The sequence below is a fragment of the Cygnus atratus genome, chromosome 2, assembly GCF_013377495.2.
Source record: "Cygnus atratus isolate AKBS03 ecotype Queensland, Australia chromosome 2, CAtr_DNAZoo_HiC_assembly, whole genome shotgun sequence".
In the NCBI taxonomy this organism is placed as follows: Eukaryota; Metazoa; Chordata; class Aves; order Anseriformes; family Anatidae; genus Cygnus; species Cygnus atratus.
The window spans coordinates 124,985,564-125,008,333 of record NC_066363.1 but is presented as its reverse complement, the minus strand read 5'-3'; the positions used below and the strand labels follow the sequence as shown (position 1 = coordinate 125,008,333).

The 22,770-nt window shown below is 40.0% G+C and overlaps 1 protein-coding gene across 1 annotated transcript in view; it reads right to left on the bottom strand.

The window, feature by feature from the left end:
• C2H8orf34 (chromosome 2 C8orf34 homolog) overlaps positions 1 to 16,623 on the bottom strand; it is a 168,976-nt gene extending 152,353 nt beyond the window's left edge. Inside the window, exon 1 of the mRNA XM_035563073.1 lies at positions 16,555 to 16,623. Within this exon, the coding sequence (XP_035418966.1) occupies positions 16,555 to 16,623 (69 nt within the window). The remainder of the gene's footprint in view (positions 1 to 16,554) is intronic.
• Between the last annotated feature and the right edge of the window lie 6,147 nt (positions 16,624 to 22,770).

Below are 22,770 nucleotides of genomic sequence, written 5' to 3'. Positions count from 1 at the left end.
ATATTTACCTTTTAAAAACAAACAAAAAAAACCCCTATACTCTAGAGTGTCTTCTACCATTTCATGTACTAACATCTATTACATGCTAGCATATGATACTGGCAACTGTTATGATATTGGTGTACCTATATTTGACTTCAGGCCCAACTGGAAAGACACGTCAGTGATTCTAGTCCATTTGGAAGTAAAATCTGCCTGTGATTGCTTCCATGTGCATTTTGAACATCCATCAGTTAAGTCAAAATTACTTGTATAACTTCCCCCATTTGTGAGGAAGAAGACAGAGAAACTGCCTTAATGATTTTTTTTATTTATTTTTCTTAATATTATTTTCAAAATTCAGACAGATTTCTAACATGCTTTGCCTTCACAGATAATCTCTTCATTTCAAGTTAAATTAAAATAGACACTTCTGCTGCTCAAAGCAGAGAAACCTCTGAGAACGAATAACCCATAATAGTCAAACTAAAAAACAAACTGAGTATCAGGCACACACAGGAAAAAAAGACATAGGTGTCAATTTTGACCTAAGCAGTTCAGGCTAGAAGTATTACGGTTTCAAGTACAACATGAACAATGAAGAATCAGATGTGAGAAGTGCAGAACCAGCAGAAGGAAAGGTTATCACAGAGCTACTATGGGCCCCATGTCTCCAGCCACTTTCTGGGGTTCCCAAGCTGTTTGCTGCTAGAACTACCAGATTCACTGTTCTGCCTGAGCCCTGAGAAGGTACAGGCATTGCCTCTGTCTGTGCAAATGGCCCAAGCTCATGGAACAATCCTCACACTGCTGCCTGGGTCTCCCCTGAGAAGCAGGACCCTTTAGCGTCAAAGGTTTGAATAAAAATACACCTGGCATGTCTGAGGATTAAACCCTGGAGAATATGGAGCCTACTGAAGACAAACAGTGAGCTGTCTAACTGCCTGCTCAGTAATATCTACAACGCGAAATAAAATCTATGCTTGCAAAGAAGTACCTTCTGAAAAAACATGCTCCAACCATTCTTCTCAGATCCCCTCTACACATTTATTTGCTTACCTCATCTACCAGGAGTTCTCATTTGCAACGTGTCTGGACTATTTCTAGCACTGTACAGTACCTTTCCCTTGTTGCAGCCAGCAGATGAAAATACAATATAAAGATAATGGAATTTTTCAGCTGTTATGGATTAAACTACATATAGGAAGGATAGCCTATTACCTTCCTTTTGCACATCTTGAAATATACCCAGCAAAAAAATACCACTGAATTCCTTAAAGGCATAGAAACACAGAAACTGGCAGACATAACTCAGCAGTTATATTAAGAATAATCCTGTTATCCACAGAACGTTTAGCTTTATTTAAAAAATACTGTACTTTATTCTAATCCTGGAGGATGTAATGTCAAAGATTCATTTTGAGCTCTTTTATCAGGACAGTGCATTAATCAAGTTATTTCTACACCCAAACAATTCCCTATGCAAAAACATAGTTATATCACCTTGTAACCAGTAATAAAACTGTTGACTGTTTTTTTGTTGTTGTTGTTGCTGTTGTTGTTTTTTGTTTTGTTTTGTTTTCCCCACCCAGGTTTTGCTACTGGAATCACAGTGCCAGAAAATACCTCTAACCAGCACACAATTGCATTTACAGAGGTGGTGTTACAAATCAGAGAGAGATCTGATCACTATCAGAAGAGACAAGCCTCTTACCATACTCCCATGCCTTCCAGAGTCCTTGTATTACAAAGTCTCTTCCTCTGAAGCACCATACATGAGAAGAACAGATCCCCATACAGCTTCTGCATAGAAGGAGGCACTGGAGGACATGCCTCAGACACTTCCTCCTCTCAGGCTGGATGCCCTACAATCGTGCCCAGAAAACAACCACTCTCTTCAGCAAAAGAGAACTGATTAACTGAAGTGAAAGAACAGTGTGTTTCCTGTACCCTGCACAGGAAAATATCTAACTGTGTTGACGATATACAATAGGTGTTGGATACAGTGGATTACAGCCGGGCACACATTTAACGGAGGAGATGGTCCAATGCCAACTGCACATTTCCAAACATTCACCTACACAGCTGCAGGGCTGATGCAGGCTCTGCTAAAGGCAGGGGCTGTACCTGTCCCTGAACTGTAGTGGCACATAACTGGGTTCTGTCCTCTTCATTTCTTATTTAGACAAATGTCTTGTTTGTTTTTCTTTCGCAAATCTCATTTCCTATGTTAAAAGACTACGCTTAAAAAAAAAAAAAAGCAACCAACAACAAACAAACAAAAAAACACAAAACACCATACTTGAAAGGTTTATAATTGCTTGCAGAAACTTGTGGTTCATTTTATATAAATCACAGTAATCTCATACTCATAAAACACATTCCATGAAACTCACACAGCTTCCCTTTCAACTTGAATATCACTATTTGAACAGCTTTTGTATAAAATATAAAAATAACGCTCAAATACTGGCTTAAATGCAAAAATCAACCATCTGGTAGGAAGCACATATAGTGTTCCTTTTTCCCACAAATATATATATATATATATATATTATTGATATACATCAATAAACAATTCTGAATTCAACTGAGAAAAGAATTATGGATTGTCTAAAACTTGCAGAGCTCTCTGTAAGAAACTGATGAATTTTACCAGGCATCTAAACAAAGTCTACGTTCTTCAATGTTGCATCAATCAACAGGCCTGTTACTATTACCAGATTTGGATTTAAGCACTATAATGAAGTACTACTGAAATTTGGAAACACTTTAAATGAGCCTGGGTCACACAATTATTTCGATGTTCCAGAACACTAAAAGAAACAAACTGAGTGTTCCAATAAAAATATAGCAAAAAGATGCTAAAAGGACATTTTGATTATTATAATGGTCCGTTATTATTATCAGATCCCATTTTCTGTAATAATATGGCAATTTTTATATGCTCAAATATTAAACAAAAACACTGTAAAAGTAGTTATGGAAAAACATTCAAGCACTTTTACAGGAGAATACCTATCATTAATAATGTCTTAAATTCAAATGTTTCCTTTTTGTTTGTTTGTTTTGTTTGTTTTTTTTTGAATCAGAAAAAGCCTCAAAATACCTAGGACTTAATTACAGTTGAACACAAATGGTAACATGACATAAACAAAGTTAAAGGAATTTGTTGGTGGTGACTAAATGCCCATCTATTCCCAGTCCACACTTTGGCCAAATACTCTTCTGAAAGTTCCAAGAATAGTCTTTTTTTTTTTTAAATTTATTTTAATAGTTCATCTAATTTAGTAGTTCATCTCCAGGAAAATGTAGTAATGCAGGTGTAACACTCTATTATCATGGACTTACTCAATTCTAAAGCAATTTAGAATAGCTAGCTTTAGCCGATAGCAATACCCACTTTTATAACCAGAAGTATTAAACATTCTTAACACTACTTCTGAAAATGCACTACTACTTCGTTTGCATTCCTGTGCAGTGATTTAGTTTTACATGGATGGTCTTGAGCTTGCAACCACTACTGGTCAATGCAAAAGAGAACAATGAAGAGGGAGGACAGAATAAGTGTCATTGACCTTGATGGCCTATGTTTTCCACAAATGATTTATCGGTTTGTTCTCTACAGTCAAGCCACAGAGATAGCTTGTAGGAGCTTACAGAGACAACCAAAACATCAAGCAGGTCAGCCAAGTAAGTATAGTTCAAAGTCAACTCATCACAAAAACACTGCAGGCGGCTTTAGCAAAACATTTCAATTTATTAAACTTAAAGGTTTAAAGGATCTGTGCTCTTCAACAACAACAAAAGAATAACAGATTTCTAGTCTGCTTTAACTTGCAGGTTGCTGTCTTCCAGAAATGATGGCTGTAAATTTTACGCTATCAGATCAAGTGCTGTGTCCTGCCTCTGGGAAGGGGCAACCCTGGCTATACGTAGAGACTGGGAGACGAGACGCTGGAGAGCAGCCCCCCAGAGAGGGATCTGGGGGTTTTGGTTGACAGCAAGTTGAATATGAGCCAGCAGTGTGCCCTGGCAGCCAGGAGGGCCAACTGTATCCTGGGGTGCATCAAGCACGGCATTGCTAGCTGGTCAGGGGAAGGGATTGTCCCGCTCTGCTTTGCGCTGGTGTGGCCTCACCTCGAGTGCTGAGTGCAGTTCTGGATGCCACAGTACAAAAAAGATGTGAAACTATTGGAGAGTGTCCAGAGAAGGGCTACAAAGATGTTGAAGGGCCTAGAGGGGGAGACATGTGAGGAGTGCCTGAGGTCACTTGGCCTGTTCAGCCTGGAAAAGAGGAGACTGAGGGTGGACCTCATCGTAGTCTACAGCTTCCTCACAAGGGACTTAGAGGGGCAGGCACCGATCTCTTCTCTTTAGTAACCAGTGATAGGACCCACGGGAATGGTGTCAAGCTGCGACAGGGGAGGTTCAGGTTGGATATTAGGAAGAAGCTCTTCACTCAGAGGGTTGTCACGCACCGGAACAGACTCCCCAGGGATGTAATCATGGCACCAAGCCTGTCGGAGTTTAAGAAGTGTTAGGACTGTGCACTTAGTCATATGGTCTGAATTTTTGGGTAGACCTGTGTGGAGCCAGGAGTTGGACTCGATGATCCTTGTGGGTCCCTTCCAACTCGGGATATTCTATGACTCACCCACATCTGCCCATCATTATAGCATTAGGAAGGAATTTAACATAGCATACCTTGCATTCTAAGGACACATATGGAAACATATATGAAGACATGAGCCAAAGTATGAGTGACCCAACTACTGTTAATCGTATTATTGGATCTTTTTCTTTTGTACTTCTCAGTGTAACACCAGATCTTATGGCTGAAAATTAGATTATTCAAGTCCAGATTCATATGCAATGCTACTGGGAAAAAAAAGCTGAAATACGTATATCATTGTACCTTCAAGATTTGTCTCATGGATTACTCCTGATTTGTTCCATCAAAAAGTTACTTGAATGCTCAAGTCTTTATGGACTCTTCACCAAAGTACGTAATGTAAAAAATCTTCCTCACACTAGCTTTCAAGAGCAGCTGAAAACTATGTCAATACTGAACTGAAAAGAGTCCCTGAAATAAGGGGATGTTAGATACTTCTGTTTGGCCTCTGGGAGGACAAGTGCATTGGCTGCAGAGGCTTAAAGCTGACACTTAACATATCATGCCCACAAACAAAGTAGGCCTGAGATAATGGGGACAGCTAAATAAATATCAGCTTACATAATCAGGATGTACTTTTCAGTCAGTTATTTAACCTATAAGTTACATATATGAACACAAAAATAAAGCCATTTTTACATTATGCAAAGCATAAGCATGAAAAAAAGAAAAATTATGAATATAGGGCTCTGTGTAATAAAAATGTAAGTTAATGACTAAATATTTTCACAAGGAAAAGATGGAAGTAAAAAGGAAAAATAACAGTATTAAAAGAAGTCATCAGAAATCATGAGCTCTAATAATTAAATTATATGGATCAATTTATTAAAATAACCATCTGGTTCAAACAAGGTAACTGCAGCATATAAACAAAACTAGTGTATTTCCAAAAATTGTCATTTGCGCCTCAAATATCTCCTTCCTGTAAACTGTCACAGGCAATCTACTCAGCGTGTCCTCGCTAACCTACACAGGACACTAACCTACACTGTGCATCCACGAGCTGTCCTCTGGGTTAGGTTTTCAAACAAAAGACTAGAGGACTATGTTTTACAAGAAAGCTAGAGAATCAAGATGTTATTACTGCATATTTAAGTATTACTGTACCATGACTGAGAACTTTCAGCTGGTAGTAAAGGTGATTTTTAAGGGAACATAACTGAGTTGTACCTTTAACTGCAGTTAGTCCATTTCTCATCAGATACTTCTATCATCAAAACTGCAATGGTTTAGGCAAGTAAGAATCACTTCATCTCTAGAAGCTGAGATCTGGGTAATTTTAGAAGACATGCTAAGTTTTTGGGTTGCAGAGCTATTTTTAATAACAGCCAAAGCATTATTAATCTCATTCTCCAATGCTTTTTATTTAGAAAACAATGCATGCAAATCACTCATGTATGTTTTTGTTTGTTTCTGACACAGCAAGTAACTTCCCACCCCTGACAGTGATTGTCCAATTAAAGCTTCCTGATGATTTGATTGCTGCTAATTTAATGTTAGACTAGCTCTGCCTGGTTACGAGTGAAGGCCTTACTCTTGTAAATCAGGGCCTCGGTGGCTACAGCAGAGCTCCCTGTGGGAACAGGGTGTGCTCACATGGCCTGTGCTGCAGCCTTGAGACTTCTCAATACTCTGAAGGGCCACACTGAGAAAGGGAGAAGGGAGGAAAAGAAGTCCAATTAAAAAAAAAAAAAAACAACAACAACACATGGAACCAATTAATGGGATTAATAGCACTGTCAGGCACTGAGGCAGTACAAAGAAAGAGCAGGAAGCCAAAGGGCCATATGAGCCCAAGGCCCTGCTGAGAGCTCCTAAACCAAATGAGACCTGTAAGAACCAGAGGAGTCTGCAGTCTTCGTGCAGATAAACAAGACAGATAAAGGAAGGGGAAACACAAGCACAGAATAATACATGTGAGCAATGCAGCAGGACAACAGTTGCACAAGCAGGAACAGAAGCCAGATAATGGAACACCATTTCAATACCCTACCTACTGGGTGCTTTTATTTCCTCTCCTGACTCTTGAGTTCTTCGGTGTTTAAGCAAATGTTAAGTGGATCTTCATTTTTGACAACTTCATTCTTCTCATCTTTCCTCTATTACCATAGGAAAACACGGAGGAAAATATCTTGAGTTTCTTATTTACCTTTGTTCCTTTTTCATCCCTGCTATCTTTTTCTTTCAGGTATTCTTGCCTCACAGGATAAGCAATCTAGGTTTAATCTGATGCTCCAGTAATTTAGTCTTCTCCTTGTGTCTCTCTCCTTTTTTCCATATTGGTAAATCTACATTACGCCTTCGTCTCCCAATAGCTTCAACATATTTACACATCTTAGACTACAGGCATTATTATCTACAGGCATTATTCTGAACTAAGGCACACTTAGGAGGAGCTCTGCAATCTATTTTTTTTTTTTCCTGGGTGCTCTAGATCATGCAGAAGTACATGTCTTAACAAGACACTCAGTAAGTTGCAGCCTGCATTCTCTACAAGGTTAGTCCTGAACAGAGTTCATCCTCAGAGCAGTTATGGATGATGCTTCATGATGGCAGACCCAGAGGGATTTCTGCATCTGCAAACTGTGTCCTTGTCCTCAGCTTGTGTATTCCTGGGCATCTCCACTTTGTTCTGATTAGAACAGTAAGGAAAAGAATCTTTAATTTTTTTTTTTCTGCACTTAGGAAGGATCTTAAAGGATCATTCCAAATTTCTTTGAGATAGATATCTGACCAGAGAATCTTCCACAATCACCAGTTTACTCTTCTACTCATACAAATGTCAGAGATGCAATGCTCACCAAATTGTACTGCAATGCAATCTTGATGAAGGAGTTTGTGGTACAGCAGCCCATGATAATATAAGTGCTAAAGACACCTTTAACTCCCCGGCAAATTTATACCCAAGCAGTATTGCTATGATCAAGTACTAAAAGTCTGAGTCAGACACTGCAAAACATGCACATTTCTTTAGATGAGAAGTTACATGTTCTTCTATCTGCCTCTCAGCAACCATAAGCACCAGTACCTTTCTTACAAGGAAAAAATAAAAAAGCACAGATTCCACATAACTGTAGAGAACAATATTATTAGAAACAAATAGAAAAGAAAAATAATGTGTTGGCAATGCAGCATTAATCTTTGTATCCCATCCCCTTCCATTTCACATTCAGCATTATTCACATGGTCCATTTCCTCCTCGTTCATTAGGCCATCTTCCTTAATTATTCAATTCCCTCTGCTGCTCCTTCACAGACGGGACTAGGCTGGGATCCATGACATTCTCCTCACCTATGAGGAATTGCACCTTTAAAAGTCAACAGCAATATGAAGCTAACTTAAGCACATAAGCTTGTGGTACACAGGACTGAGCAGTTACTTAAACTCAGGGAGTGATACAGAGATCACTTACACTCATCACAGCTTGCTGCTGCAGAGGAAGGCAGCTGCACTCCTCTTTGACCTCACTCTCTGGCCACGCACATTTTCTCTCCTGAGCCATCAGTGCACTCCTCAACAGCCCACAGGCTGAGCCACCAAGCTAAACCAACAGAACCCTTTTCACTTTGCAGACTTCCTTTTCTTCCATTTCAACTTCCCAAACAGGACAGCTGTAATATCAGAAAACCACCAGTGCTCACACTGATGAGAGCAGCAGGACTGGGCAACCAGGGCTGAAGACACAGGACCTGCAGCAGCTGGCAATTAGATCAGCCTCTGAACCTGTGGCTCTGAGTGTGAAACTACAAGAGTAAAACAAGTACGAATGGGAGGAAAGATTTAATTAAAAAGACTCACAGCTGAAAAGACGTAAACTCTTATGATTCTTGTCCCAGAAACCAGCTCCTCCAGAAGCCAACAAAAGAGCTTGATAAGCTTATTGTTCCAGCTACTATAGAGAAATCTGGTGTGTGAATAGAGTGATTTTACTCATTGAATTTTGCAGAGAGCTGGCAAAAAGCAGAGAGAGAAAGAATCCTTCGTGTAAGTACACAAGAACGTAGCAATTTCCACACTCTGTATGGACAGAAATTTTGCAAGAGGTGACTGATATAAAAGTCTTCTACTTAAGGAAAAGCAAGTTCACATGTTCTTCATTTTGTATGGGCATTTCCTATAAGTGTAGCACATTTTCTCACATTGCTATTTGGAGTTACCTTTAAAACTGAGGTGTTTCACTGGAAACTGTATGTTTAATTTATAAATGATACTTGAATTTTATGTGAATAAGGAAAGAGAAGTGCCCAAAATAACAGAAGAACAAAACAAGAGGGACATCGTAACTTCAGACTAAGGACTCTCCCTGAACACTTACGGATGGAACTAAAAATAGCTATTCAGTGAAAAGGAGTAGCCAGAAGAGAAATTAACACAGCATGGCATAGGGTACCTGACACAAAAGTTAAGGCCATAAAAAACATGTCCGTTGCAAACTTCTTAAAAGGGTATTACCCTCTATACTGAGAGTAGATATGGATGCTTGTGTGACGTTGGTAAAGACATAAAGAGCACAATCACCTGAAACACATACTTACCTACATCCCAGAATTAAATTTTTGTTCCTCCTGTCAAATGAGAGCTGCTTTTCACAACCTTCACTGATTACTCAAGCAGTACAATGCCTTCATCAAGACAGAAAAACATTTTCCTACCACAGTTCTATTTCAAAGTGATTTTGCTTCCAGCTAGGTTTTAACTATTTCTCGTGGTTTCAGGTAGAAAAGCATCATCTCTTAGCAGAGAAGACATCTCTCTCTCATATTTCACAGCTAGGAGAATACGAAAAGTGTGCATCTGTACAAGGATGAGAACAGAAAATAACAGTAGATAAAAATGAGGTTATCTGAATATTACAGACAATAAGGGGTTTGTGTAGTCTTTGTTCCATAAGTTGGTGAACATATGAACGCCTGAAGTCGCATCCCTTTATCCAGAGATAAAGTACATCTCTTACTCATACAAATGAACATATACTTTTCAAAAAAAAATTTTTAAACAAATCACAAAACAAATCACAATAGCAAATTATCAGTCTCTATCATTTTTTTTAATTATTCCTTTTTTGTGTCTGCAAAACCAAAAGGTAAAAGGAAACTGAGGGTGTACAGGGAGAATTTCAGAATGGAAATGCAGGTAACAGGAGAGTATGTTAGAACATAATAACAAGACAAAACTGCAGAAGAATAGCAAAGAGAGGAGATAATGAGGGAACAAAAAAATAAAAACAAACATTTGGCTGCTGGAGGACTGGACATTCAGTGAAAAGATGTGGATACAAACAAGACAGAAAATGAGAAGGACAGAGTGGGAAGAAAAGACATTGAAAAAAGACAGAGTGCTGATTAGACCTTCAAAATTAGAGCCAAGCTGTAATAGAACATAATGTTAAAATGCTCTTGAATATTATGTTCCTAACTCAATTATTTTAATGCTCCAGTTTACCAAGTAACACTTTTTTTTTTTTAAAGAAGCAAGCACTAACAGCAGGCGTCCTTCTAGGTGTGTCTGTTTAGTCAACATCATAATAAAGAAGTTAACTAAGAAACCCACTTGCTCCGTAAAGTGAAGAGGCACATCACATGTAGTAGGAGTTCAGTCTCAGGTACTGGCTGCCCAACCCTTTTAGAACTGTACTCCCCCTCAGAAGCTCCAAAGCAGCCAGAAGGCTGACAGTGCTCACTCGCTGGTATGGATAGCATCTAGCACACTTGGAAAAGCATACGTCAGTAACTACAAAGAGTACATTAGAAAGAAATTAAAGTCTGAGTTAAGGCCATTAAAGTTTTTTATTTAATATTTGACATTTACATTTGTCCTTTGTACCAAAAGATTGGATTAACCAAAAGAATCAAAACAGTTGAAGAGCTTACTTCAGGTTTAATTAACACCATGCACTAAATATCATCCAAAACTTGGAAGAGACTTCATAATGTAATAAAAAGCAAAGATAAAAGAGCAGTTATAATAGGCTTATTTTGATCCAGGCTGACTCATTACTATAGAGATTGCCAGACAAAAATCCAAACCCATCATTGTTCCCTCGTATGTCCTAGAGCGCAGATATTAGACTCATTTTATTTTAAACAGGAACATCTACTAGCACTAGACCTTAGCACTGAGCTGTCAGGCTCCACTGGTACTTGATGTTGAGCAACTCAGTTGAGAACTATTCCTCAGTTTCCCAGCTATTTTATTTTTATTTTTTATGGCAAGATAGTTATGCCTTCTACACCCCATCTAAAGAAACAAAGTAATTGTCATGTTACGGGTTTAAAAACATTAAAAGTTAACATAAAATGAAACTATTATGCATCCTTCTTTTTGTAATTTCATATTTTAGATACAAGTCTTCACATTTGATTATTACTGTTAGACAAAGAATTTAACTCTGACTTAATGATTTAAATCAGATTAAAATCATTTAATAATGATTTCTTCGTGTATCTTGTGTCCAAAAGAATTTTTAAAAGCAAATAAGAAAGCTCCTATTTTCCTTTTGGTAAAGTAATGTTTTTGGAAACAAGGTTTATGTGATTATTGTGTATGTTTGTGACCACACCTGTACCTGCGACCTCTTTCACTATTTTTTCCAATATTTTTAAACCTTTGACTAATTTCAGTAATTCTCAAAGGAACAGACATCACAAAAATGCAAGTTCTTTCAAATGTTATGAGATTAGCTAGTCAAGTAGAAGGACCAAAACGTATCATCTCATGCAGGGAGGACCTCTTTTCTTAAACCCTGTTCCACAGGAGAGAAGAATTATGCATGTCTCATCCACAGGAAGATTTCTGACATCTGTTGCAGCTTAATGGTCACAAAATTCAAGAAAAAAACAAAATTATTGGTCATGGAACTGTTTGTTAACGGAAAAGGGTCTGTTTATCATTTGCATTATGGTTTTTGACTTGTTTTCCCTTAAAGACAACTTTACCAAGACAACTAGTTGAAGGCATAGTGAACGCTCTGAAAAACAAAGGACATCTCTGCATCATTTTTTCCATTTGACTTTCATTCCCCTTTCTTTTACTTCAGTGCACATCAAGGCTACCACGAAGTCCTACTGCAGCAGACAACAAAAAAAAAAAGTAATTAAAATTTACCTACGATCCCCCAGCCCCAACATGGGTAACACTGAGGCATTTCCAGACCACTGCTAGCTTCCACACGTCCTTTGAAAAACAGCTTATAGTGGCTCCTCTGAAAGACGGGGGGACTGCTGGGCTGAAACAATGCCACTAGATAACCAGGTAGTACTTCAAATTATGCTCATCATGTCTAGGTACTGAAAAACTCGGTCTTTCAAAAGCTTCATCTAAATTCCTCAAACTGAATGCTTCTCTGGATAAATTCACATCATCCAGAACACAGACTCTTCCACGCTAGGGACAGAATCTAACCAATTAAGCATAACATCAACATAGAACAAAAGATAATTTGAGCAAGCTCAAAAGAAAACAACTGTGTGAAAGCATCCCTATCAATCACATCACAGATACTATACCTTAAAAAATAATTTGGTACTGTGAGGAATCTTAAACCGGTAACTGAGACACCGAAGTTGACTGTCCCTACATTTGTACATTTAAGAACTGAAGGCAAACGTTGCTGCAGAAGATGGCCTATACTCCAAAATTCACTCCCAACTTTGACTAATTCAGTCACAAGGTGCACTATAAGTAGTGTAATTCACCAAACAGGTGCACTAGGGTATGTTAAGGCTTAAGTTTAAGCTAGAAACATAGCTACTTTATTTAAATTAAGTAATAGAAGTTGGTGGACAATATACACTAATAGTAACAACCCATTTAGGGAAAAAAAAAGTTTCCTATTGTATTTGATTCAGGAATTTTGTCTGCTAAAAGAAAACAAGGTAAGTGTGATCATGTGAATACAATCTTTATGTTGTTCAGAATAAAAATTATAGTTCTAAGCCCACATTACTTTGAGAAAAATCCTTAGGTATGTTTACTTCGAGAAGTTATTTTGGCGTTTTATAACTCAAATTACAGTTTCCTGGTTTGCATAACAACAATGTACCTGATTGATTCTTTTTAGCTGCAGTTCTATAAATAAGAAAACTCCCAAACACTAAATTTATCTTGGAGCTCTTGAAGATTTATTGCAAGCTGTTCTTAAGAGTGCTGATCCAGCTTTCAAATTCGTAGAAACTAACTGTCAGGTTGCCCAAATGAGAACACAACTGAATGCCGAAGAGATGCAGTTGCACAGAAGTCTAAATGTATAGATACTCATAGGCATTACAATTATTCATTGAGATTATTAGCACAAGAAAAGAATTTGTTGGATTGGATGCTTGAAATGCAAAGTGGGTCAATACTTCACTCAGGCAGAAATGAGTGGGTGCAGATTCTGAATACTCTGTCCCAGCCAATTTTAGGTACATACCTCCTGTTCACATTTTAGAAAGATGGAAAAAAACAACAGTGAAGCTTCATCACAGAAACAATTCAGATTTAGAATTCTTTTTACATTCCAAGACTCAAATGGAAAATAAATAAATAAAACCAGGTAGTGCTATGCTAAGTGTTGCCACAAAAATCACAGAAGAGAGGTGTTTCTAAAGGGCATTCCTCAAATCTAAACTAGGTGTCTGACCACAGTGTTCCCAGATGCCAATAAACTCTTACAGGAGATGTCTAAACTTTCAAAGTGGAAAAAAAGAACAACAAAAAGAAAAAAATACACACACAACAGGATAGATAAGTCAGTTCCTGAAACCTGACAGAATCTGACAGAATTTAGAGGGTTAGCATAAAAGCTTACTGTCGGTACTAATAACACCTGCATGGCCTGGGTCATCTAGAAGTTGACCTATAGGTTCACATGGAATTTTACCTGCAAAAAACTTTCAGCACCTGTAAAATGAAATGGCAGCTAAGTAGCAATTCTGACAAAAAATATTTCGGGACCTACATTCAACATAGGGAGATGAGGCTGAAGTATCTAAGTTATTTTGCAATCTGTCTTAAGTCCTAAAATTGACACAGTCTCAGATGTACACACTAGTTCCCACCCACATTCCTTCCCACCTTTAAGCCATAAATAAGAATTTAACTAGTAAAAATGCTTGGAGTCAAGTGAACGTGTGTGTTACCATTCATAGCTGACTGGATAGGACTTCCTACTATCTGTTAACAGGTTCTGGTAGTCAGCAGGAGACTGATGCCTGCTGAGTCAGCCTCTGCTCATTAATTCTTTCTCCAGAAGGTTACTCCCACCTTTCTTTATAGAGATAGAAACAACTTTTTTTTAAACAAAAGGAGGGCCTATAGTCTTCTTGCACCTCACATGCCAGTACTTCTCTTGAACACCTTCACAGCAAGATAATTCAAGTGTCAAATCATTAAAAAATTCGGTGGAGAAATAAAAGTGTACTCATCTGCATATACAGCATGAGCTGAAGGTGAAAAAAGATGAAGTCCAAAAGAACAGATGTTCTTAGATAGGTACTGCTGGTTAATGAAGTACAAAGACCTAACGATGTCAAGAGAAGGCAGGCCAGAAAGGAGAGAAGATACACTATCAGAAGAAGCACGAGCAACTGGAACAGAATGACCGATGGGCAACTAATTGCACGCACGACCCTTGACAGGGTGAATACAGGGGAATTACACCTCGTCATCAGAAAGCCACCGAGTACTCCAGCCATCAGCTCACTGTGCCCGCAGAATTGTCTTAAGATCTGTAGTGTTAAGTCCTCCTGATCCCTGCATCTTCATTTCTGCAGGTATGCAATATGATCTGGTTGCGCACCGTCATCCCTGCCTTCGCCTCAAAAGCCTCCATGTTCCCTCTGCACTTTCTTCTTTCCTGTGATTGCCCTCAATTTCACAATGTTATTGTATGCACTCCCTAAAACATTGGCTTGAAGCATATATTGAGCAATTACAGTCACAACCTGCTCAGCAAATAACACAGCAGAAAATTGAATCCATGTCTACTCTGTTCTGACTTGGTATTAGAAAATCAGTACTCACTGAAAAAAAAAAAAAAAGATGGCTGTCATCTATGACAACTGGTGATTAATTAGCATCAAAAACACAAGTGGTGTAAGAAAATGCTGGCTGCTTCTGAATGAAAGATTAACACAGGTCTCTCAACATATCAGAACTTTTACAGACATGAAAAACTGATGTGCTGACTGTGAGCACATGGTATTCTTACTACACCGCAATGCATATATAATAGAAATACTAATATAGAGCATAAGCTTGACCCTATGTGTAGTTTTTGATCAATTCCTGTCAACTTCAAAAACACATAGCCCTTAGTAAGCAGAAGACAAGATCAAGCACAGGTTGTAGATCTTCAAAAAACCATTGATAATAAAAAGCACATCACCAAAATGAAATAAGACAAGTAGATCTTAAATGGATAATAAGGAAGTCGGAGAGATGAGAATTATGATCCTTTTCTTCCTAGTATTATGGACTACAGTAACTTTCGACAGCTACATGAATGCTACAGCCTTGTATCCACTCCTGTATTCGGGTCTAAGTTGATTTTGCATACACACAAAATCGCTTCCTGGTGTCCAGGAGCACACTAACAACCTGTGGACGGTCTGCAAGATTTAAGGGATGTGAACAGCTTTCCATAGACTCTTTCAGCCACAATGAAATCCCTATATCATAGCGACGAGTGAAGTATTTTGCAATGTATGAAATGCTATAACAAACACAACTTCTTCGTTTTTTTCTCTGCCGTTGATAGCTAAAGCATCGTACTATTACCACAATAGAAATTAGCATCATATACTACTGAGAAACTAGGTTGAAACATAAAAAAAAAGTGATGTCAAGTCGTCTGAATTTTAATGTGTAAAACGATGTGTTAGCTAATGAAAATTTAGAAGAAAGTGACAGCTGTCAAGGCCCAACTCCTCAACAACCGCGAGGCACTTAACTCCCACCAAAAGAAGCAGGAGTCAGTTACCTACACAGACCTAGCAACTGCCTTGACTGGAACAGGCTTTTGTTCAGAAATTAAACTGCACAATGTTTCAGTTTCTGTGAATTCTCAGGCTAGAAAAAGCACCAACTGTTCCCTAGTACCCAGTTAGAGTTTGATCAAATAGGATTTTATTCATTGCAAAATGAAAACATCTAACACTTCTGACACTGAAGCAACGTATTGCATCGTACCAGCCTCAGTCCATGCAAAATATAAAAACTGACCATCAGCAAACGGTTAAAAAAAATAATTCACCCTCTGTTATTCAGGCTGACAAAGGCTACCCAAAGCTTGTACTGATGACCAGACAGCCACCACACTATACTCTCAGTACCGATAAAGCAGAATAAAAGAGATCTCATATGTAGTGAGCTTGACTGAGAGCAAGTTCAATAGCAAGAAAGGGAGACTCGTGTCTCGGGATAACGCTGCCAGAGTAGAATAACGTATGTGCATTTAGATTAAAAATCGTATGAGAAACAGGACGATGAAATGGTAATAGGCATGATTGCTCTAGTACCCTTTTAAATTCCAAGTATTCACAGCTCATGCACAGAAATAGTAAAATATGCACATCTGTGCATCTCCAAATCCAAGCGGGTGCCTCTCCGTAACACCAAGCAAAACCTGGAGCAGAGGGAAGGTTCCCAAGCGTACGCCTGCGGATAAAACCGCCCGGAGAGCCGCCGGCCACAGAGTTTTTTGTAGGACAGCCGAGTCCCGAGGGCGGGCTCCCCGGCCAGCAGCCCTCCGGCTGTCTCCCTCCCGGCCGCGTCCCCGGGCTGGGCTGGGAGCGGCACCTGCCCTCCGGCCCCGCCGGCACACGGCGGGGAGCCGGGCTGCGGGGCGCGGCGGAGGGGCGCGGGGGCACGGCGCGGAGCAGGGCAGGGCAGGGCAGGGGGCCGCGGGGAGCCCGCCTCACCTCGAAGAGGGGCCCGATCTTGTTCTTCTCCAGGTAGGCTTGGATCCTGGTCTGCTGGTGAGACGCCATCAAGAGCTCCGGAGGCGGGGGCTGGAGCTCCTCTCCCCCGGCGGCGGTGGCTGCTGCGGTCCCTCCGGCTGCTCCCGGCTCTCTCCCCCCGCCGCCCAAGGGGGGCCCGAAGTCCCGGGGCCGGGGCTAACTCCGCTAACCGGGAGCAGGGGGGAGGCAGCCGGGCGCCAGCCGCCCGCTCCGCTGGGCTGGAGGCGGCGGCGGCGGGCGGCGGGCTCAGCCCCCCTCAGGGAGCCGCGGGCAGGCGCTGCCTGGAGCAGAGCATGGTGCAGGGAGGGGACGAGCTGCAAAGGCGGCCCCCGAACTGTGCGTGTGGTGTGTGTGCGTGTGGTGTGTGTGCGTGTGCCCGCCTGGCAGCGCCTTGGTTACGGGCACAGCCGCGGCTGGAGCTGCCGCCCTCGCCACAGCGCCGCTCCCTCAGCCAGCGGCCGGGGGCTCCGGGCAGCGCCGCGGCCGTTGGGCGCCCGTTAACGGCCGGGCTCCAGCGACAAAAGGGGGGCGGGAGGCGGGAGCTGCCCTGCCCTACCCAGCCATGCCCTGCCCAGCCCAGCCATTCCCTGCACGCTCCCCTGGCTCAAAGTTCAACCCTGAGGGGCTTGAACGCTGCGCCCAAACTTGGGCTACCTCAGAGCGGAGTGTGGGCTTGCAGAGGGGCAGCCAGCGCTTTTCCTGCGTTTTTTATTGTGTTTCAACCATAAAACGCTATCTTTCTCGTGATCCTGATGAAATTCCCAGTTTGCGGCTGCGAGCATCTTAATAAAATAGTTCAGGTACCTCGGTAGATGCTTGCTGGTCACGGGTCATGTCGAGTTCTCTCCAGTAGCCAAGGGCTGGTGGAGTAAATGAGAAATTTCTAGCTGGCTTCACTGAGTAGTGAGTTAATGGCTACATCAGGATTTATTCTTTCTTCACTGGAAGTAATTAGTTCCCCCACCTTTTCCACAAGCAGGGTCTTGAACAGCTTTTTGTGTTATTATTTCTCTTCAGAGAAGAACAAACAGAAATATTCTTCTCAGGATTTGACACATCCTGCAGTAACTGTTTCTGCTGTACCAGCATTCACCTGTTTTTCATTTAAAAAAAAAAAAAAAAAAAGCATAGTTTACATTTTCATGAGATTTTTTTAAAAGCTCAAAGCAGCTTTGAAGAATGCCCAGGTATTGGAGGTATTGGGAGCATTCGGCACATCTGCTGTATCAGGCTGCCCGCTCCCAGTCAAGCTGTGCTCTGTGAACACAAGAGCACAAGCTTCTCCTGATTCAGAAACCGTTAAAGAAGGATGAATTTTGTCAGGAGTCAAAAGATCATGAGTTCTGCTCCTACACTGACTGTTGTTTGACTTCAAAGACCTCTTAACTGACCTAAAACTTGTGCCTCTACCTAGAAGGAGGTCAGGTGTAAGCCTGTTATATAGACAGTTTGCTGCATACCCTGTAACATAAGCAAAAGCTTGTAGAATCCTTTAACGGCTTTGCTGGAACATGCTCAGCTTCACTGTTCATCCCAGTGAGGCAGTTTTTGTCTTCCTTGGCACTAGGAAGGATTGCCCTTTTTGTATTTGGATTTCTAATCTGCTGTTAGCGAGTCTTCTAAAATTCATATCAGCTCAAAGTTTTAGTATATTGTCTCCACTGAAGTACAGCTACCTTGGCTGGTGCTAAGCGAGTTTAATCAGTCTAATGAGGATCATACAATCATAAGGGTAATTGCCAGTGATGCAGGTTCTCTATAATGGCTCTAATGATTCCCATCAGATGAGGATGTTTGTAAAATTTCACAAGTCTCTCCATAACCCAGACTGCTCCAATAGATAAAAGTCTCCCACTTTGCAAAATGATGCCTCCCTCCCACGATCCAAAAATAAGAACATATGTTTCCACAGCCCTACACAGCCTGACTTTTCAAAGCAGCAGTGCTTCTGGACCTGCTGAGACCTGACCGCACCAGGACCTGCAAACTCTACAGAGGCCAATAAGAGAAATAAAGAAACAAGACTATCTGCAATACAAGTAGGAAAGAAGACTTACTAAAGGAGATTTTAAAGACAGCTTAACTGTCTACAGTTGCATGTTGTGCAATTAGATAGAACCCAAGATCTCAGTGTTAAAACTTCAGTTTTTTTTTTCTTGTTGTTGTTCATTTCAGTGTTTTGTTTCTTTTTCATAGAATCACAGAATGGCTGAGGCTGAAAGGGACCTCTGGAGGTTTTCTGGTCCACACCCTGTGCTCACGTAGGGCCATCCAGAGCTAATTGCTTATACCTACGTCCAGAAGGCTTTTGACCATCTCCAAAGATGGTGGATCTTTCTGATACTGTTTGTAATTTTTTTGTAATTTTATTTCCCTAGACATTTTTCCTCTCTAAACCATCCCCTGAACATATAATCTAGACTATGTGGCTTGGGAGACACCCTAACAATCCTGCTGTGGTGGGAAATCTTCTAAAGCAAAATGCAGAATTAGCTTTCCAAGCAAACACACCCCCATAAATCCACATTTTCCCATAACACTTAACTGAGATGTTATCCTTTGATATGGATTAGGCACTTCAGTTAGGCAGTTCCTTACCAAGACCTTCGTGTAACTGTTCTCTTGCGGAAGGTCTCCTGCAGCTCCCTAACGGAAAGTTCTGAGTGCTGAAGTATGGGAGTGCAGGTATCTCCTGCAGAGAGCACAGGCTCAGTGACATGACAAAGTAGGAAAAGAAGCTTCACTGTTAGCGTTTTTTACTCTTTTTCAAAGAGAGCACTAAAACTGTTGGTAGATTTAAGATATGCCACGCTAAGACAGCTGTCAATAAATACCCATGATTCACAAATAAACACAAGAGTCAGGGTATGTCCCTTTTGTCTTCTCAGTTTATTTTAAAATAGATATTAACACAGGTCTTTTAAATATGAACTTTCATTTTAATATTGAAGCATCAGATTTTTTAAAAAACAAAAACCTCCTGGATTAAAATTAATATAAATTTATAATGTCCCAATCAGCTCTCAGCAATCTTTTTTGCATGAGCAACTGAACACTCAGTTACTTCACAGCCCAGTTGTGGATATAGTCTCTGTATTGTGCTATCCTATGATCCTTGTTTCATTTTGTAGATATTTGTTAAAGCCAAACAACATTTATTCATAGGAATGTATTTGGGTATAAAGAACAGTATACAGTATGAACATCTATGTAAAACTGGACTGAACTGTAGGAACAAAAATGACTGCAGAAATTTGCACGCAGGCATCAAAAAGTGAAAGAAGTCTCAATTTCAAATCATATGCACCACACAAAGTTAAAAATATAAGATATAAAAAACAGGTATGTGTGTAATTTTAAGATGCTTGTGATGACTCTCTTCAGTTTTTATCCTTTGGCTGCACCTATAATATCTGAGATCCAGACATATTAACTATCGTATTTTGGTTGTTTTCTCGTCATTCCCCTTGCTCACTAAAGGAAGAAAAGTGCAGTAACATTGATATTTTGGTAGGTTCTTTTTGTTTTGATATGTTTAGTTTGAGGAGGGTTCCATTAAGTAATTCCATAGTATTCTATGTAATTCCAGTCATGTCATCCATTTTTCAGGAATAAGATTTCTGCAGTTCAAACACTGAACAATGAATTTTCAAAGTTATGGGCACTTGCGGTACCCGTTGCAGTTAAAATGCCCAGGCTTTACCTAAAATAAAGTTGTTTTTCAGGAGAGTCAGAGCTGCCACTGCTTAAAACAAAAGGAAACTGATGACTTGGCTGTCTCTAAAGGTACTCTGTGGGTCACAAATACCCATTGCCAAGTCAACAATTTTCTTTCTGCTGGCTAAAATTTGATCTGCGTGCCCTGTAGGAAGATTATTTTTTGAGATGGCATCTGAAGTGCAAGATACATTAATATCTAAGAGAAAGTTATAGTAGCAATATATGAATTTATTACAGACCTTTACATAGCTTTGTAGTTCCCTGTGTTTTTTATGCTTCAACTATCAAAATTGTCGCTGGAAATTCCTTAACAAAGCTTTCAAAAACAATTGGTAAAAAAGAAAACAACTAGCAGGCACATTAAAAGATACAGTGCTCGTCAAAAACCTGGTCATATTTTCTTGATAAAGCTTTCAATATGTCAAAGTTTTCTTTGAATGTAATAACTTTGTAACAAAGAGTTCTTCAATTTCTGTGTTCTGCTTCTATTGAGTTTGATACTCTGTGCAAAGTCATTATCTACTTCATGAAGGGGAAAGAGAGCCATTAGTCAACAGCTGACTAAATATAGCTCTTACAGTATGTTTGTATTTAAAATATGAAGCTGAAATTACCTTCAGGAAAATAAAAATCCCTCAGTTCCCACACCTTATACACGAGTCATTATTTTTTATTGCTAAAGCACAGCCTTGGAACTTTACCTACCCTTGTTGTAAAAAAATTCTAAAACAGCATACACGCACACTGGCTGAATATTGCAGTGCTTCAAGCTGTTTAAAATAATGGAGGTCTAGCAGTTCCTGACCTAGAAAGCTGCCATCTAGCTTTTTATTGTTATTCCCCTAAAAATGGATCTGCTTAGATAGTATGTTGTCAAAAGAAATTGAAGCATCTTAGTTTGTTGTACTGAAATATCCAATTTGCCTTTTATCCCACATCAAGTTAGCAGACAGAACTGGGAATAACGTCACTGGGAGGGTCATGCTAATGATTTTGTATACCTAATCTTGTTTGGTGCATTTGTTTATACCTGTTCAGTAAAGGATAATATCCCTATTGAGCTATCCCTATCCATATCAGCTTGAGTTTATACAACCTTGAATGTCCGTCCAATGTTTTTATATTCACTGCAAGATAAGAGCCATACAACTTCAAAATCTGGGCTGGGCTCAGGCTCATTGTAAAAACAAGGTTTCCTTTGCTTCATCACTCTCCCAGAGCATTAAACCTCTCTAAGTGTTGGATATTTTGTCCATTACATATTGTGATCTTGGCAACAAACACTCAGCCTCTGCAATAAAACATTCCTACTCCCTGCAGGACTGGAACCCTTGGGAACTTGCTTGCATTATTCTCAGGCTCTCAATAAGGATAAGAACAAACCACTAGAAAATCCCGGATTCATAAGCCCACACTGTGCTTTAGGAAGATGAGTGACTATCTCTTTGATTCCTCCTAGTCTCAGATGTATTGTGTAATTTCTTTTCATTCTTCATGTTCACCTTCCTGCTTCCAATAGCTTGTTTAGGAACACTCTTCTCTCATTCTATTTAGAGACAAATGCATCTAAACTTCAAAAAAAAAAAAAACACAGTTAATATCCTATTACTAATACAACCATTAATAGAAATCACTATCGTTTCAAGTCATGATTGCCACTTGTATCCATTTTTAGCATATTTATAATTGTTTTCCTTCTGGTTGGCTACACATAATCATAACACATTAGTAAAAGGAATAGTAGCCCTGCATATAAGAACACAAATCATACAGCAGGACCCGATTGTGTACGTGAAGCATAGAATGGTTTGGGTTGGAAGGGACCTTAGAGATCATCTTGTTACACCCCCCCTGCCATGGGCAGGGATGCCAAAATGTTAAATGTGTTCCAAGGACAGATTTGCTCCAAGATCTCACAGTTTAAGTGCAGAAGACTACGGGCAGGCACTGTAAGGAAGCCAGTTTACAACTGCAAGGCAGCCTGCTAAGCAGAGCTCTCATCATCAAAATGGATAGGCCAGATCCATATTCAGCAACACTAACAGTCAGGGACTCAAATAATTAACTAAAAGATTTATAACACCAGCTGACAGTTACATTCCTCTCCCTTCCAGAGGGATACAAAGAATAATTTAATTAAATGTTAGTGACTAAGAGTGTAAAATACAGTTCTTAAAACTATGTTCCTTTCCCTTCTGCTCCATGGCTCTATCAGGCAGGCCACAGGAGCATCTCTCTGCACTGTTGTCATTCCGGTGGCATGGATGGATGACAGCGAGGACTGAAGCGAGATCTTTTGGCATGTACTGCTGTCCCCAATGTCTGATCTATTTCTTCGGCCGGTGACTGGTAACTCTCATATTGTGGAAACCAGCCACTAGAGGGGAATAAAGAGTCACACTCTGCTGCTGTGGGTTACACCGCTCACTGCTGTGCAGGCAGGCGCTCAGACGTGTC